The 16,714-nt window shown below is 39.6% G+C and overlaps 2 protein-coding genes across 2 annotated transcripts in view; both read right to left on the reverse strand.

Annotated features, from left to right (window-relative positions):
* LOC110453778 (long-chain-fatty-acid--CoA ligase 1-like) overlaps window positions 1-562 on the reverse strand; it is an 18,132-nt gene extending 17,570 nt beyond the window's left edge. The window contains exon 1 of the mRNA XM_021502919.1: window positions 403-562. The gene's annotated coding sequence lies outside the window, so the exon portion shown is untranslated. The remainder of the gene's footprint in view (window positions 1-402) is intronic.
* Window positions 563-7,057: 6,495 nt separating this feature from the next.
* Window positions 7,058-16,707, reverse strand: LOC110453802 (kinetochore protein Spc24-like). The gene is made up of 5 exons (XM_021502965.1): window positions 16,600-16,707; window positions 14,558-14,742; window positions 13,195-13,441; window positions 10,033-10,109; window positions 7,058-7,984 (listed from the first exon to the last, which is right to left on the reverse strand). Exons 2-5 carry the CDS (start codon window positions 14,739-14,741, stop codon window positions 7,878-7,880), a joined length of 615 nt encoding a protein of 204 aa, XP_021358640.1. The 5' UTR covers window position 14,742; window positions 16,600-16,707; the 3' UTR covers window positions 7,058-7,877.
* Window positions 16,708-16,714: the final 7 nt, after the last annotated feature.

Below are 16,714 nucleotides of genomic sequence, written 5' to 3' on the forward strand. Positions count from 1 at the left end.
GTAATCAAGTCTGATATCTGATAAGACAGCGTAACACCTTATGTAGAAAAATCGTGCATTACACATTGAAATTATTACATACGATGAATGCTCTAGATATCAACACCGACGCCATGTGCATTAGTAGCGGCACATAAAAGTCCTTGTGACAGTGGAGTAATACACATTACCATGATTATGTATTCTCTGTAGACCAGTCACCCATTATCTCCGTATAGAGCAGTCTCAAATCTATAACACTGGGACACACTGGTACATGCTTGCCCTAAATTCGACACGGCCCACCATGGGACCACTACCCCATAACTTAATCGTAGGACGGTAGCAATCGCCAGAGTTTGTGTGAGAAATATATTAATAATAGTATAAGTCACACGAACACAAGCTACTGTTGGTACTTACCGATGTTCCGTCCGCAAAACCAAACCAGCGTGTGGTGAGTGTAGCCTTCGAACTTTACCCCGTCCGTCAGTCATAATACACCAGTAAGGTCAGACGGGTATAGAGCTGTAGGGGCGGTATGTACACAGCTACCTTTACTCTGTACTCTACCTGTATCTCTGCTTATCTTAGTCCTAACAATTATATATCTACATGTACTTAATCACTGGGGGTTTTCACACAAGCTTCAGTTTGCTGACATCACAACCTTTTAGTGTATTTGGTAACTTTATAAGGTCACCGCGAACGAAACATGATATTCCAGTTAGTATTTCCTACCCCTGACACAACTTTTTTGGGAGACATGTCCAAGAGATAATGCCCTGAACCTGGTTTTGCCTATAGCTGGCTATATAGACGTACAGTTTTATCTGACAACCTGACTTTGCCTATAGCTGGTTATATACACGTACAGTTTTATCTGACAACCTGACTTTGCCTAAAGCTGGTTATATAGACGTACAGTTTTATCTGACAACCTGACTTTGCCTAAAGCTGGTTATATAGACGTACAGTTGAATCTGACAACCTGACTTTGCCTATAGCTGTTTATATAGACATGCACCGCCTAGTGATGGTAAACATGCATGTACCGCCTAGTGATGGTAAACATGTACCGCCTAGTGATGGTTTACATGTACCGCCTAGCGATGGTATACATGTACCGGTTAGTGATGGTATACATATATATCGCCTAGTGATGTCATTATTCCTGCAAACCGAAAGAGGCGACTAAGTTTGAACCCCCCTGCTGTGACTGTTAAATCCACTGCAGCGTTAATTAGGGCAGTCCGTAGATAATTGAGATTTTTCACATTTACCCGGCCAGATTGATTCCCACGTGCACATGTTCCACGTTTTTGATATCTCGTCCCTTCTTTCTGGTGCTTGTCTCTCGTTGACTCACTTTATGTGATAGTGCATCTTGCGCAAGAATAGGTCCTCTACCTATAATTAGTAGTTAAAGAGTTTTCTAGAGGGATTCTTCTTCGATTTTGGTTATCATTTGGCGGGTCGTCGTTGTGTTTCATTGCGCGACTAGTCGTCTTAGTGCAATTTCGCTATAGAGCAGAGCAAGCGAGCGTTCTGATATTTAGACTACAGCGTTCTTTGTCCGCAATGCTCTCAGCTTAATTGCTTCCTTCGGCTGCCTTTAGCCGAGGGGACTATTGGTTTTATATAACAGCTATATTTTCAATTATAGTATATCAATTCTATCTTCTTGTAATATGATGTATATGTACAAATTTGACAACCTTAACTTGTCCACACTGTTGTAATATGACGTATATGTACAAATTTGACAACCATAACTTGTCCACACTGTTGGAATTACTTCTTTGTCCCACATACCCCCTAGTGATGGTATACATATACCGCCTAGTGATGGTATACATATACCGCCTAGTGATGGTATACATATACCGCCTAGTGATGGTATACATATACCGCCTAGTGATGGTATACATATACCGCCTAGTGATGGTATACATATACCGCCTAGTGATGGTATACATATACCGCCTAGTGATGGTATACATATACCGCCTAGTGATGGTATACATATACCGCCTAGTGATGGTATACATATACCGCCTAGTGATGGTATACATATACCGCCTAGTGATGGTATACATATACCGCCTAGTGATGGTATACATATACCGCCTAGTGATGGTATACATATACCGCCTAGTGATGGTATACATATACCGCCTAGTGATGGTATACATATACCGCCTAGTGATGGTATACATATACCGCCTAGTGATGGTATACATATACCGCCTAGTGATGGTATACATATACCGCCTAGTGATGGTATACATATACCGCCTAGTGATGGTATACATATACCGCCTAGTGATGGTATACATATACCGCCTAGTGATGGTATACATATACCGCCTAGTGATGGTATACATATACCGCCTAGTGATGGTATACATATACCGCCTAGTGATGGTATACATATACCGCCTAGTGATGGTATACATATACCGCCTAGTGATGGTATACATATACCGCCTAGTGATGGTATACATATACCGCCTAGTGATGGTATACATATACCGCCTAGTGATGGTATACATATACCGCCTAGTGATGGTATACATATACCGCCTAGTGATGGTATACACATACCCCCTAGTGATGGTATACATATACCGCCTAGTGATGATATACATATACCGCCTAGTGATGGTATACATGTACCGCCTAGTGATGGTATACATATATCGCCTAGTGATGGTACACATGTACAGCCTAGGGATGGTAAACATGTACCGCCTAGTGATGGTATACATATATCGCCTAGTGATGGTATACATGTACAGCCTAGGGATGGTAAACATGTACCGCCTAGTGATGGTATACATATATCGCCTAGTGATGGTAGACATGTACAGCCTAGGGATGGTAAACATGTACCGCCTCGTGATGGTATACATATATCGCCTAGTGATGGTATACATGTACCGCCTAGTGATGGTATACATATATCGCCTAGCGATGGTATACATGTACCGCCTAGTGATGGTATACATACATCGCCTAGTGATGGTATACATGTACCGCCTAGGGATGGTAAACATGTACCGCCTAGTGATGGTATACATATACCGCCTAGAGATGGTTTACATATATCGCCTTGTGATGGTATACATATATCGCCTAGCGATGGTATACATATACCGCCTAGTGATGGTATACATATATCGCCTAGTGATGGAATACCTGTGGACTTTTCATTATGGACGCAAAATGTCCGAGACTTGGTTTATTAGTGGACTTGTCGTAACGGACGTAGACTGTCTTATACCCGGTCTACCAGTGGACATGTCGTAACGAGTGTAGGCTGCCCTATACTCGATCTACCAGTAGTCTTGTCGTTACGGACGTAGGCTGTCCTACATGTATACTCGGTCTACCAGTAGTCTTGTCGTTACGGGCGTAGGCTATCCTATACTCGGTCTACCAGTAGACTTGTCGTTACGGGCGTAGGCTGTCCTATACTCGGTCTACCAGTGGACTTGTCGTTACGGGCGTAGTCTGTCCTATACTCGGTCTACCAGTGGACTTGTCGTTACGGGCGTAGGCTGTCCTATACTCGGTCTACCAGTAGACCTGTCGTTACGTTCGTAAGCTGTCCTATACTCGGTCTACCAGTGGACTTGTCGTTACGGGCGTAGGCTGTCCTATACTCGGTCTACCAGTAGACTTGTCGTTACGGGCGTAGGCTGTTCTATATCCGGTCTACCAGTAGACTTGTCGTTACGGGCGTAGGCTGTCCTATACTCGGTCTACCAGTGGACTTGTCGTTACGGGCGTAGGCTGTCCTATACTCGGTCTACCAGTGGACTTGTCGTTACGGGCGTAGGCTGTCCTATACTCGGTCTACCAGTGGACTTGTCGTTACGGGCGTAGGCTGTCCTATACTCGGTCTACCAGTGGACTTGTCGTTACGGGCGTAGGCTGTCCTATACTCGGTCTACCAGTGGACTTGTCGTTACGGGCGTAGGCTGTCCTATACTCGGTCTACCAGTGGACTTGTCGTTACGGGCGTAGGCTGTCCTATACTCGGTCTACCAGTAGACTTGTCGTTACGGGCGTAGGCTGTCCTATACTCGGTCTACCAGTGGACTTGTCGTTACGGGCGTAGGCTGTCCTATACTCGGTCTACCAGTAGACTTGTTACGGATGTAGGCTGTCCTATACTCGGTCTACCAGTAGACTTGTTACGGACGTAGGCTGTCCTATACTCGGTCTACCAGTAGACTTGTCGTTACGTGCGTAGGCAGTCCTATACTCGGTCTACCAGTGGACTTGTCGTTACGGGCGTAGGCTGTCCTATACCCGGTCTACCAGTAGACTTGTTACGGATGTAGGCTGTCCTATACTCGGTCTACCAGTAGACTTGTTACGGATGTAGGCTGTCCTATACTCGGTCTACCAGTAGACTTGTCGTTACGTGCGTAGGCAGTCCTATACTCGGTCTACCAGTGGACTTGTCGTTACGGGCGTAGGCTGTCCTATACCCGGTCTACCAGTAGACTTGTTACGGATGTAGGCTGTCCTATACTCAGTCTACCAGTAGACTTGTTACGGATGTAGGCTGTCCTATACTCGGTCTACCAGTAGACTTGTCGTTACGTGCGTAGGCAGTCCTATACATGGTCTACCAGTGGACTTGTCTTTACGGGCGTAGGCTGTCCTATACCCGGTCTACCAGTAGACTTGTTACGGATGTAGGCTGTCCTATACTCGGTCTACCAGTACACTTGTTACGGATGTAGGCTGTCCTATACTCGGTCTACCAGTAGACTTGTCGTTACGGGCGTAGGCAGTCCTATACATGGTCTACCAGTGGACTTGTCTTTACGGGCGTAGGCTGTCCTATACCCGGTCTACCAGTAGACTTGTCGTTACGGGCGTAGACTGTCAGATACTATGTCTACCAGTTGACTCGTCGTTACAGACGTAGACTGTCCTATAGTCGGTCTACCAGTGGATATGTCGTTACGGGTGTCCTATACCCGGTCTACCAGTAGACTTGTCGTTACAGGTGTAGGCTGTCCTGTACTCGGTCTACCAGTGAACTTGTCGTTACAGGTGTAGGCTGTCCTGTACCCGGTCTACCAGTGGACATGTCGTTACGGGCGTAGGCTGTCCTATACCCGGTCTACCAGTGGACTTGTCGTTACGGGCGTAAACTGTCAGATATAAGGTCTACCAGTGGACTTTTAGCAAAGGAAATCAGTCTTATTATCATCTTTACCTGCAAAGTGACTGGAATCTATACAAACACATGCAATATCCTCATGTTATTCAAAGACTTTTTAATGATGTAAAGGGGAGGAAACACTTAAATTTGACTGGAGAATTATGCAGATTACAACTTGTCAGTAAACCTTATCACGGCCCCCTGAGCTAGAATTATTATACGTTATCTGGAGTCCGAGTTTCTTTGATGTACAATTAAAGCTTGTAACCGAGTTCTTGTGTACCACCGGAGTCAATCAGCAGTATCCGTAGATACTATCAGGATGCTATTTCCTAATCACTGATTGGACTTTAATGTCTACGTGTGTGACCTTAGTCAACGAGTGTATTTATAGTATATGCTAGGTTCGGTTCTTTGGGATTAGGCCATTAACTGTCTGTCGGCTGATGCTTGTACAATACTCTTCTACTTGATCGGCACCCTTGTACCGTAATGTACTGTTAGAAAGACAGAAGCAAGAAAATGCGAAAATGAACATATTATATTCGTATATTTTATATCCCGTTACATAAAAACTGCTGTATGTGGTTCTAAGTGTACATATTCCGTCTTCGCGTATTGCAGAGTTATCTTCTATTGAGAGCAGGTATTGATTGTTACGTCATTTGTTTGTGAGAGCAACGTCATCAATTTTTGAGAAAACGACGTAATTTTCGCACACGAACCAATGACGTAACAATCAATACCTGCTCTCAAGAGAAGATAACTCTGCAATACGCAAAGACGGAATATCATTATTGGTGTGCTTTAGCCGCGAATCTGACACCAATAATTTTTCATTTTGCGATATGTAATTAATACGTGTAGTTTTGGAGTTTCAGCATCGAACCTTGTATTGAGAACGTTAATGCAGCTACTTTGATTCAGCCCCCTCCTCCGTATCCATACAGAATCCCTAATGTTTGGACATTTTTTTCGATAAATGGAGTCTTTATGAATCTTTTTTCTGCAGTAAAGATTGGAATATCTGTAATCACTGAAACATTAACATATTGGATACGTTCTAAGCTTCTAGGGTGAAGCTAAAATTCGAATATGAATTATCTATGGGATAATTACTTTTTAGATCACTAAATGGCAACCGTTCATATGTCTGGAAGAGTTTCTGTGGCTACATGTTGGATTATCAACTAACAGGTAAACAGTCAAAGTACGGTGTAATAGTAATCTCCTTCCTAATCACCAGTTTATAGGTATGTCTGACCATGTCAATTGTTCTTGTCCAACACGAATCTAAACGTCTGTTTGACAATGACAACAGTAATTGTTGTCCTTCCCTTATACAAAAGGTGTCTCATTATGTTAACTGTTGTCCTTCCCTTATACAACAGGTGTCTCATTATGTTAACTGTTGTCCTTCCCTAATACAAAAGGCGTCTCATTATGTTAACTGTTGTCCTTCCCTAATACAAAAGGTGTCTCATTATGTTAACTGTTGTCCTTCCCCAATACAACAGGTGTCTCATTATGTTAACCTTCCCTAATACAAAAGGCGTCTCATTATGTTAACTGTTGTCCTTCCCTAATACAAAAGGTGTCTCATTATGTTAACTGTTGTCCTTCCCTAATACAACAGGTGTCTCATTATGTTAACTGTTGTCCTTCCCTGATACAAAAGGTGTCTCATTATGTTAACTGTTGTCCTTCCCTGATACAAAAGGTGTCTCATTATGTTAACTGTTGTCCTTTAATGATGTAAAGGGGAGGAAACACTTGAACTGTTGTCCTTCCTAAACAGTAAACACCACTGATAAGGTCCGTCTATGTCACACACACACACACACACACACACACATACACACACAAAAGGATTATAAACTTAAGTACAAAGGTTACATTTTTATTATCATAACATCAAAAAGTCTGGTATCAATCGATACAAGCTCTGTGACATTGTATCACAAACTCCTCCAGACAATACAAAGTATCTAATAACATATAATCAAGATTAACATGTTTTTTTACATGTATAAAATACCTACATACACAAGGTATGTTTGAATTGCGTATGATTATTGATAAGAAACTTACAAAGAGAGATACATCATATAAATTTATGTTCATAAACAATATAATAACAAGTGCAAATTGTAAAGGAGACTGGTACCTAGTCCCCAAAACTACCTCTCTTAATGCAAAAGATGCAGGTATGCTGGGGCTCATAACTGACCTTTGTGTAAAGTTTGATCAAATCCTGTTAAGAAATTAAGTTGCTAAGGTGATGTCACTGAATTGGTTGATTTTCTATAAATAGCCAACAATTTCAGCATTCACCTTGGAACCTTGAAACATGATTTTTGTCATTCTTAACCTTTGTAATAAAATGGTTAAAATCTGTAATGAAACTGATGGGGAACATTTCTCATTACTTGAGCCATTAATATAAATGCTGAATAGACTGCTTTAAATGGAAATGAATTCCAACAGAATACATTTTTTAAATCTGTTTTGCCAGCTTCCAACTCTTCATATAACCTGTAATATTAGAGCATCTTTTGCTCATCTGTTGTATTGCACTAATAACAGGACTGCCAGTCAACTGTTCAACCATTTCCAGCTATAAAGTGTGTACTGTATGACAGCTTTCCCGACCCTCTTCCCTGGGTGTCCAGCTACTGTCCACTGGTTAAATATATGGAGTTCCCGCTATTCACCAGTCTTCTTCTATCAGGTCCCACAAATAATTAGAGATAAAAAACTTTGACACTTGTTTGCTGTTCAGGGAAAATGGTTTCACATCATTCTTGTTGCAAACAACTGAAAAAGAGTCAAGGATTCTAACAGAATCATACTGTAATGTGAAATAAAAATGATTATTATTTTTTTCATATTATTTTCAACAAGTGATTGGCCAGGAGTGCATCACGTGTCCACCGATAAAAACTGATATTGACTTGGAGCGCGTGATTTTAGTTGAAGGACTGGGTGTTTCTAAAAATAGAATTATGACGTGTCTCCAAATTTTATGAAATCAAAGGTACTGTACAGTATCTGTATCTATATTTTCACCAAGTAAAGTAGTTTTGTTTTATTTTTTATGTTTATCAATATTTGTGTAAACTAGAGTTATTTTCAATTGTTTAAAACAATAATATGTTGTCATGTGTCTACCTACATTGATTATTTTAACTAATATTTCGAACCCTTTGACCTAGATTTGTACATTATGTTTGCAGAAAGTATGAGGTGCCCTGTGAGATCCTTCATGAAGTATCTTCGTCGGCTAAACCCTCAATGTCCGAAACTTTTCCAGCAACCAAGGAGTGAACCAAAGAATGGTATTTACTACAACAATTTAGCTGTTGGTCACAACAAGCTGGGGACATTCATGAACATGATTAGCAAAGATGCAGGTTTGTCAGTTATTTACACCAACCATTCATGTAGGGCGACCACAGTGCATGTGCTCGACTCAGCACAAATACCAAGTCGACCCATTATGAGTGTCACTGGACACAGGTCCGAATCATCCATTAAAACCTATTCCAGTAGAACTGATGATAAGACAAGAAAGTTGATGTCTGCAACCATTAGTGAGAAGACCAAAGGAAAAGAAAGATCAACTATTGTGCACCCCCCAGTCAGTGCAGTCAGTGTGTGTCCTCGTCAAGGCCCTTCCAGTGTATGCTCTCCTATTGAAGATATGCAACTTGACAACATGGATCTTTTTGCATTATCTGACTGGCAAACAGATACTTAAATGAATGACTTGCTGAGTGACACTGATGGAGTAGATGACATTATTTCACAAATTCAAATGCCCACTGAAATTAGCTCTCCTCTGAATTTAACCAGATCTTTTCAGACTTCTATGAGGCGTTTTCCAATGGCTCCAATTATAAGAAATTACCAGAATGTCACAATCAATTACAATATCAATAATTTCACAATACTGACTGTTGATCATTCAACTGTATTGACATTTTGTTGTTAATATAGAAGATTTCAGTAAAAAAAATAAAAAAAATATCAGAACACAATTAAAACCACTGGTTAAACTGTAATATTTTTGTTTTTGTTTTTTTTTCAGATTGCTAACATTACTGTTTTGAAAATAATAAAACAAGTGTAGCCTTTAACTTCAGTCGATACCTGGATTTATCGACCCGAGAAAAGATATATTGATCTCGGACTGCATCCTCGGTCAATATATCTTTTCTCGGGTCGATAAATCCAGGTATCGACCTCAGCCAAAGGCTATAATTGAATAATATTTGTGTATGTACACATTTACCTGCTATTTCCTCTGACAGTTTGTTCACTTTGCAATAATATCTTCCATATCTATACAGGAAAAAATCCTTTAGTTTCTCAGTTTGGTAACTTCAAAATAACAAGAAAGACGTGGGATGTTAATTAAAGAGGTACTGAAGAGAGATATAACATTGAGCTGAGCTGTTTTCATTTAAGAATCAAATTTGTGCAGCTGAACTTTTAGAGATTACTATGTATGTTGTGTTATATCTACTGCACCAGATTGAAAAAGGTATGTGGTGTTACTTGGAAAGAGATTGTAAAGTATTTATTGTTACTTGACATTATAGCATATGTGTTGTTACCCGACTGGAGAGAATAGGTTATCTGATCTTACCGGACTAGAGACAATTAGGTATGTGGTACACGTATTTAAGGGCTAGTGAAAATTTCAGTATTTACTATGAAATATAAGTTCGGCTAGTATCATTTGTTGAAATATACCCTTATATGGGCTAGTACCCTTAATATGAAAAAGAAAACCTTAGTTTCTCTTAATTAATTCCTGTTGCATCATCCCTATTCTTATCAACACTTCTATGTAAGGATACAGCCTTTCACTTCCTCAGGTTCACTGTCAAACTGCCATCGTATGTTGGTTATATTCATATATAGGTTCACATCATATCTGAAAAACAACATATTTTAATCATCAATATATAGTAATTAGATTATAATAATCAACTAATCAGTTGAGTAATGTGTTATCTTCACTGCAGTAAAATAATTATCCATATGATAAAAGTGATATCTTCACTGCATTGAAATATAGGGAATTATCAGTAGGACGAAAAAGAGATTTCTTCACTGCAATGAAAAACATGATATGTATAAACAAAGGTGACATATTCGTTTGTGGTGTCAGGTCAAATATCCTGATCATGACACGACAATACATTATACCGGTCATAGGCAATCTCCAGCTGTCATGTCAGAAAACAGTACAGAAAAGTTGAGGATTTCATATCATTCACTGCAGGATATTTCTTACACTTCTCATCCTTCTCAATATTGACTAAATATATGGGAAATAGTTTGTCAAGGTCATGAAAAATATATAATAATGATCTTTAATAGAAAGTCATCAAAAGTCTCCATTTTTTCGAAAGGTTTTGTGTCCTCACAACAGCTAACATCATATTATGAATGACAAGTTAAGGTTGACACACAAGGGGAGGGGTGACAAGATGGACTTTGGAGAGGAATGACCATGTGGATACAAATGGACAGAATAAGTGGGTGGACACCATGGAAAGTACACACTGAGTAGAAATTGTACACATGCCATGGTAGTAGAAAGAATTTCTAGGTATAGACACTAGTGAGAAATGACCAGGTGAATGTTGTGTGAAGGAAAGAGTCTAGGTATACACACTAGTGAGGAATGACCAGGTGAATGCTGTGTGAAGGAAAGAGTCTAGGTATAGACACTAGTGAGGAATGACCAGGTGAATGCTGTGTGAAGGAAAGAGTCTAGGTATAGACACTAGTGAGGAATGACCAGGTGAATGCTGTGTGAAGGAAAGAGTCTAGGTATAGACACTAGTGAGGAATGACCAGGTGAATGCTGTGTGAAGGAAAGAGTCTAGGTATAGACACTAGTGAGGAATGACCAGGTGAATGCTGTGTGAAGGAAAGAGTCTAGGTATAGACACTAGTGAGGAATGACCAGGTGAATGCTGTGTGAAGGAAAGAGTCTAGGTATAGACACTAGTGAGGAATGACCAGGTGAATGCTGTGTGAAGGAAAGAGTCTAGGTATAGACACTAGTGAGGAATGACCAGGTGAATGCTGTGTGAAGGAAAGAGTCTAGGTATAGACACTAGTGAGGAATGACCAGGTGAATGCTGTGTGAAGGAAAGAGTCTAGGTATAGACACTAGTGAGGAATGACCAGGTGAATGCTGTGTGAAGGAAAGAGTCTAGGTATAGACACTAGTGAGGAATGACCAGGTGAATGCTGTGTGAAGGAAAGAGTCTAGGTATAGACACTAGTGAGGAATGACCAGGTGAATGCTGTGTGAAGGAAAGAGTCTAGGTATAGACACTAGTGAGGAATGACCAGGTGAATGCTGTGTGAAGGAAAGAGTCTAGGTATAGACACTAGTGAGGAATGACCAGGTGAATGCTGTGTGAAGGAAAGAGTCTAGGTATAGACACTAGTGAGGAATGACCAGGTGAATGCTGTGTGAAGGAAAGAGTCTAGGTATAGACACTAGTGAGGAATGACCAGGTGAATGCTGTGTGAAGGAAAGAGTCTAGGTATAGACACTAGTGAGGAATGACCAGGTGAATGCTGTGTGAAGGAAAGAGTCTAGGTATAGACACTAGTGAGGAATGACCAGGTGAATGCTGTGTGAAGGAAAGAGTCTAGGTATAGACACTAGTGAGGAATGACCAGGTGAATGCTGTGTGAAGGAAAGAGTCTAGGTATAGACACTAGTGAGGAATGACCAGGTGAATGCTGTGTGAAGGAAAGAGTCTAGGTATAGACACTAGTGAGGAATGACCAGGTGAATGCTGTGTGAAGGAAAGAGTCTAGGTATAGACACTAGTGAGGAATGACCAGGTGAATGCTGTGTGAAGGAAAGAGTCTAGGTATAGACACTAGTGAGGAATGACCAGGTGAATGCTGTGTGAAGGAAAGAGTCTAGGTATAGACACTAGTGAGGAATGACCAGGTGAATGCTGTGTGAAGGAAAGAGTCTAGGTATAGACACTAGTGAGGAATGACCAGGTGAATGCTGTGTGAAGGAAAGAGTCTAGGTATAGACACTAGTGAGGAATGACCAGGTGAATGCTGTGTGAAGGAAAGAGTCTAGGTATAGACACTAGTGAGGAATGACCAGGTGAATGCTGTGTGAAGGAAAGAGTCTAGGTATAGACACTAGTGAGGAATGACCAGGTGAATGCTGTGTGAAGGAAAGAGTCTAGGTATAGACACTAGTGAGGAATGACCAGGTGAATGCTGTGTGAAGGAAAGAGTCTAGGTATAGACACTAGTGAGGAATGACCAGGTGAATGCTGTGTGAAGGAAAGAGTCTAGGTATAGACACTAGTGAGGAATGACCAGGTGAATGCTGTGTGAAGGAAAGAGTCTAGGTATAGACACTAGTGAGGAATGACCAGGTGAATGCTGTGTGAAGGAAAGAGTCTAGGTATAGACACTAGTGAGGAATGACCAGGTGAATGCTGTGTGAAGGAAAGAGTCTAGGTATAGACACTAGTGAGGAATGACCAGGTGAATGCTGTGTGAAGGAAAGAGTCTAGGTATAGATACTAGTGAGGAATGACCAAGTGAATGCTGTGTGAAGGAAAGAGTCTAGTATAGACACTTGTGAGGAATGACCAGGTGAATGCTGTGTTAAGGAAAGAGTCTAGGTATAGACACTAGTGAAGAATGACCAGGTGAATGCTGTGTGAAGGAAAGAGTTTAGGTATAGACCCTAGTGAGGAATGACCAGGTGAATGCTGTGTGAAGGAAAGAGTTTAGGTATAGACACTAGTGAGGAATGACCAGGTGAATGCTGTGTGAAGGAAAAATAATGTGACCATACAAAAGGAAAGAATTACTGGGAAGAAACAAGGGAAATAGAACACTGAGTGGACATTGCAGAGAGAATGCCTAGCTGGGCAATATGGAGGAATGACTGGATAAAATAGAGAGAAATGACTGGGTGGACATTATGGTGAGGAATTCCACTATATAGCTACCTGGCCTTTGGAAGTGACTGGGTTGTCTGCTTCTCTACAACTTCCCTTTCCTGCACTAGCTGGTTAAGCTCAGCCTTACTTGTCTCTATCTTCTGTTGGACATCTTCATATTCTTCCTTAGCTCTACTGAGTGATTGTTTGGCTTGGGTTACCTCCCCTTGTACTGCTTCCTCCTGTGACAATATCTGTGCAGCATCCTGTCCACAGGTTGTTTTACCAGCCACATCATGCTCATAAGTTTGCCATGCTGAAAATAGGAATTTTAATAGCTTCATATCATGAATGCTTTCCTGTTTGTTAGTTGTTGGATAAGAATTGCAAGTACAAAGAAAGGGTTAAATATTTTATGAAATATATGGTTAATAACGTAGAGAGGTGAAATTCTAGCATTCTGTATTGTGCAATTTGTCCTGCATTTTTCTGATTCAGAATGCTTGCCGAACCAAGAGAATTCAGATACATATATACAATATGAAAGAAATATTAATATATTTGCAAATAGGAAAGCATTTTTTCATAAAAACTTCTCTGGCAGTGGGTTTCAATTCTTGGACCTCTTGATAACAAAACAGAGAGCTTTACCACTCTGACTGTGCTCCAGTCATGATACATTCATCAGATGCTAATACTTTTCAGCAGCATGACTGGAATGAATTTTAAAATGTTTTTACTCCCCCATAAGGTGACGACCTTTAAATTTGGTTGTATACTGTATGAATAAAAGGATATACCCCTGGGTAAATTTAACAGGAAAATAACTTAATGTCTGTACACAGAGGAAAAAGTTTAAAGCAGAATCTTAATTCCTATAAACTTTTCCTTTGATTTATCGCAAAACCTCTTTATAAATATAATGCAAAAATCTGTAAGACAAATGGTGACATTTTCTCTAGACCAATGCCTGGGGCAAGAAGATTTAAAGTCTGGGCCAGTGAAATTTGTTTTCAATATGTATTACAATGAAAATAATCAAAATACTGTACATGTTTGGCAAGGAAACTTTTCATAATCTGCCTGCATATATGAAAAAATATATTTGTTGAGAAGAAATATATTTTTGACTAAGCCTGATTGACTTTAATTCAAAGATTTTACTATAGATCTTCAGTTTTCTCCATTTAAATTCCTATTTATAAATACTTCTATTGCTTTTTTTAGTAAATATCACCCTTTCTATGGTGAAATTGATTCTATTTCATCAGAATTGTACGATTAATGATTTAGCAAGTTATTGAATAGAAACAAAAAATGAACAAATAGACAGACAATCACTAGCTCTTGCAGGGCTCTAATCATAAAACTAGAATCAAAATGTACATGTATGACATTGTACATCCACATACAATATGGTATATAAATCCACCTTTAATCAGTTCCTTGATTTGATCTTGCTGGGATTCCCTGATTGTTCTGATCTCTCGCCAAACTGCCTGAAGCTTCCCAAGAGGTTTTGTGTTATTCCAGTCAGTGTTGCTGAGAATAGCTGCAATCTCCTGCTGTATACTCAGGAAATTATTGAAACTGGTTAAATTTTCCCCCTCATCCATTCTGGAAACAATCCATAAAAAATTGTTATTGATATAATTTATCATATATTTATGGTATTTGAAAAACCTTAATTCTATGAATTTTGTACATGTTTGTTTGGGGTTTAATATTCTTTCAACAATTAAGAAATACTGATTCTATGAATACGAGTTACAATATATACATGTACATATGTATATGGGACAAAAATATAATGCAATGCATAATATATATAGAAAACATTGAAACTGCTTTTCAACATATATAAAACTACATTGATTCAGTAATAAAAGAATCTTTGTAGTCCTATCAGTCATAACTCACTCAATCTTACTTTACCAGGTTTTCACGGTGTAGCACCGATATAATATACACATCTTCATCTAAGTAATCATATCTAAAGGAAATTGTATTCATTTTAATAGACATTTTATATATAAAATCCTTGTATGTCACCTTCAGATCACTTTAGAGTTTAGACACTCAAATAATGTCTAAAAATAAATGGCCAGACAAAATTACCTTCCTCCTTTCCTGTTCAGTGAAAAAGCATGTATACGTATAGGTAATGGATTTGGTGCTAATTTAATCAAGCTTTAACCATACATGTTACAGCACATGCAACTACATGGGCCTGCATAGAAATGAAAGGAAAAAAACTGTCTTTAATATATCATTTCATGAGTGGAGTTACAGATCAATGTGACCTGCAAATGTAGCTAGTTATTGTTTCTTCTTCTTTTTTTTACGGGGGCTCCATCAATGCTGATGTTTATGCCCTCGGGGGTCCTATCGCAGAGGCGTAAAAAAAGGGGGCTATTTAACTTGATTAGTTGGTTTTTTGTGACTTTTTTGTGCAAGGTATAGATAAAACATAAAAGCTGGCTTATGTTTTAGCGTGTGATGAGGGATTCAAGGGCTGTATAGGGTAAGTGTGCCTTGAAGTCCTCTAGTGTTGTGCATTGTACTACTGCTATGGGAAGAAGATTCCATTGTGTTATTGTGTGTGGAAAGAATGAATATTTGTAGGTGTCCTTTGTAGCAGATATGTGTTTGTATGCAGGAGGGTGTGTATATATATATGTCTGGTTCGAGGGTCTACAGGTGTGAGTATATATGTTGGGTTTATAGCTACGATTTGGTGTACAATTTTGTGAAAAAGGATAATTCTTGTGTGACAGCACCGAGTTTGTAGTGTTGGCCATTGTAGTTTGTGGATCATATCTGTTACTGAGCTAGTGTTGTGGTATCTGTTGTTTACGTAGTGTGCTGCTCTTCGTTGTGTTTTTTCTTTTTGTTTAATTTGGTTTGTGTGGTGTGGATCCCAAATGGAAGAGCAGTATTCAAGTTTTGGCCTGACTAGTGCTTTGTATGCGTGCTCTTTTACGTGTGGTGAGCTTATTTTGCTGTAAATATGTTTGTCCCATCGTAGGTTATTTTGTAATGTTAAGCCTACGTATTTGCTGGATTCTACTTGGTGTAATGTGTGGTTGTGGAGTTTGTAATCATGTTCATCTTTGACTGTTGTTCTTCCATTTGCTACAGTGCATAGTCATTTAGAGTATCAAGCGCAAATGTGACAGTTCAACTGTCAGTTGTGCGTGAAATTTTCTTATTGCTATTGATCAAGTTGGGCACAGTGTTAGAGGTTTATGGCAAAAGCATATCCGATAGAAAAAAAGGCCGACCAGCGGTCTCTTATTTTATAGGAGTCCTATACAATCAGACAATTGCAAGCCACCATGCAAACTTTACAATAGCAAAGAGCCGATATCGCACATTATCTGTAAGCTAGAAATTGATTTCTGTCAATGTCAAATGCATATATGACTCTACATTAGTACACTCAATTATCTTAAAGCACTACGAAGCTTTTACCTGTTCCTGTGAATCACTCGTTCAAAAATCGCGGTAGGAATAGTCACTTATATATTACAAAAACTTTGATTGGCCATAATGTCACATGTAAACCAATGAAATTACCCGTTTCATA

This window comes from Mizuhopecten yessoensis, unplaced genomic scaffold (genome assembly GCF_002113885.1).
Source record: "Mizuhopecten yessoensis strain PY_sf001 unplaced genomic scaffold, ASM211388v2 scaffold897, whole genome shotgun sequence".
NCBI lineage: Eukaryota > Metazoa > Mollusca > Bivalvia > Pectinida > Pectinidae > Mizuhopecten > Mizuhopecten yessoensis.

Excerpts from the sequence above, each read along its gene's own strand:
- LOC110453802 (XM_021502965.1), bottom strand. The coding sequence starts at position 14,741 with ATGGATGAGGGGGAAAATTTAACCAGTTTCAATAATTTCCTGAGTATA. Across the intron at positions 13,442-14,557 it reads AATCAAGGAACTGATTAAAG|CATGGCAAACTTATGAGCAT; the intron begins GTGGATTTATAT and ends TCCTATTTTCAG. Across the intron at positions 7,985-10,032 it reads ACCTGAGGAAGTGAAAGGCT|TTGTTTGCAACAAGAATGAT; the intron begins GTATCCTTACAT and ends ACTCTTTTTCAG.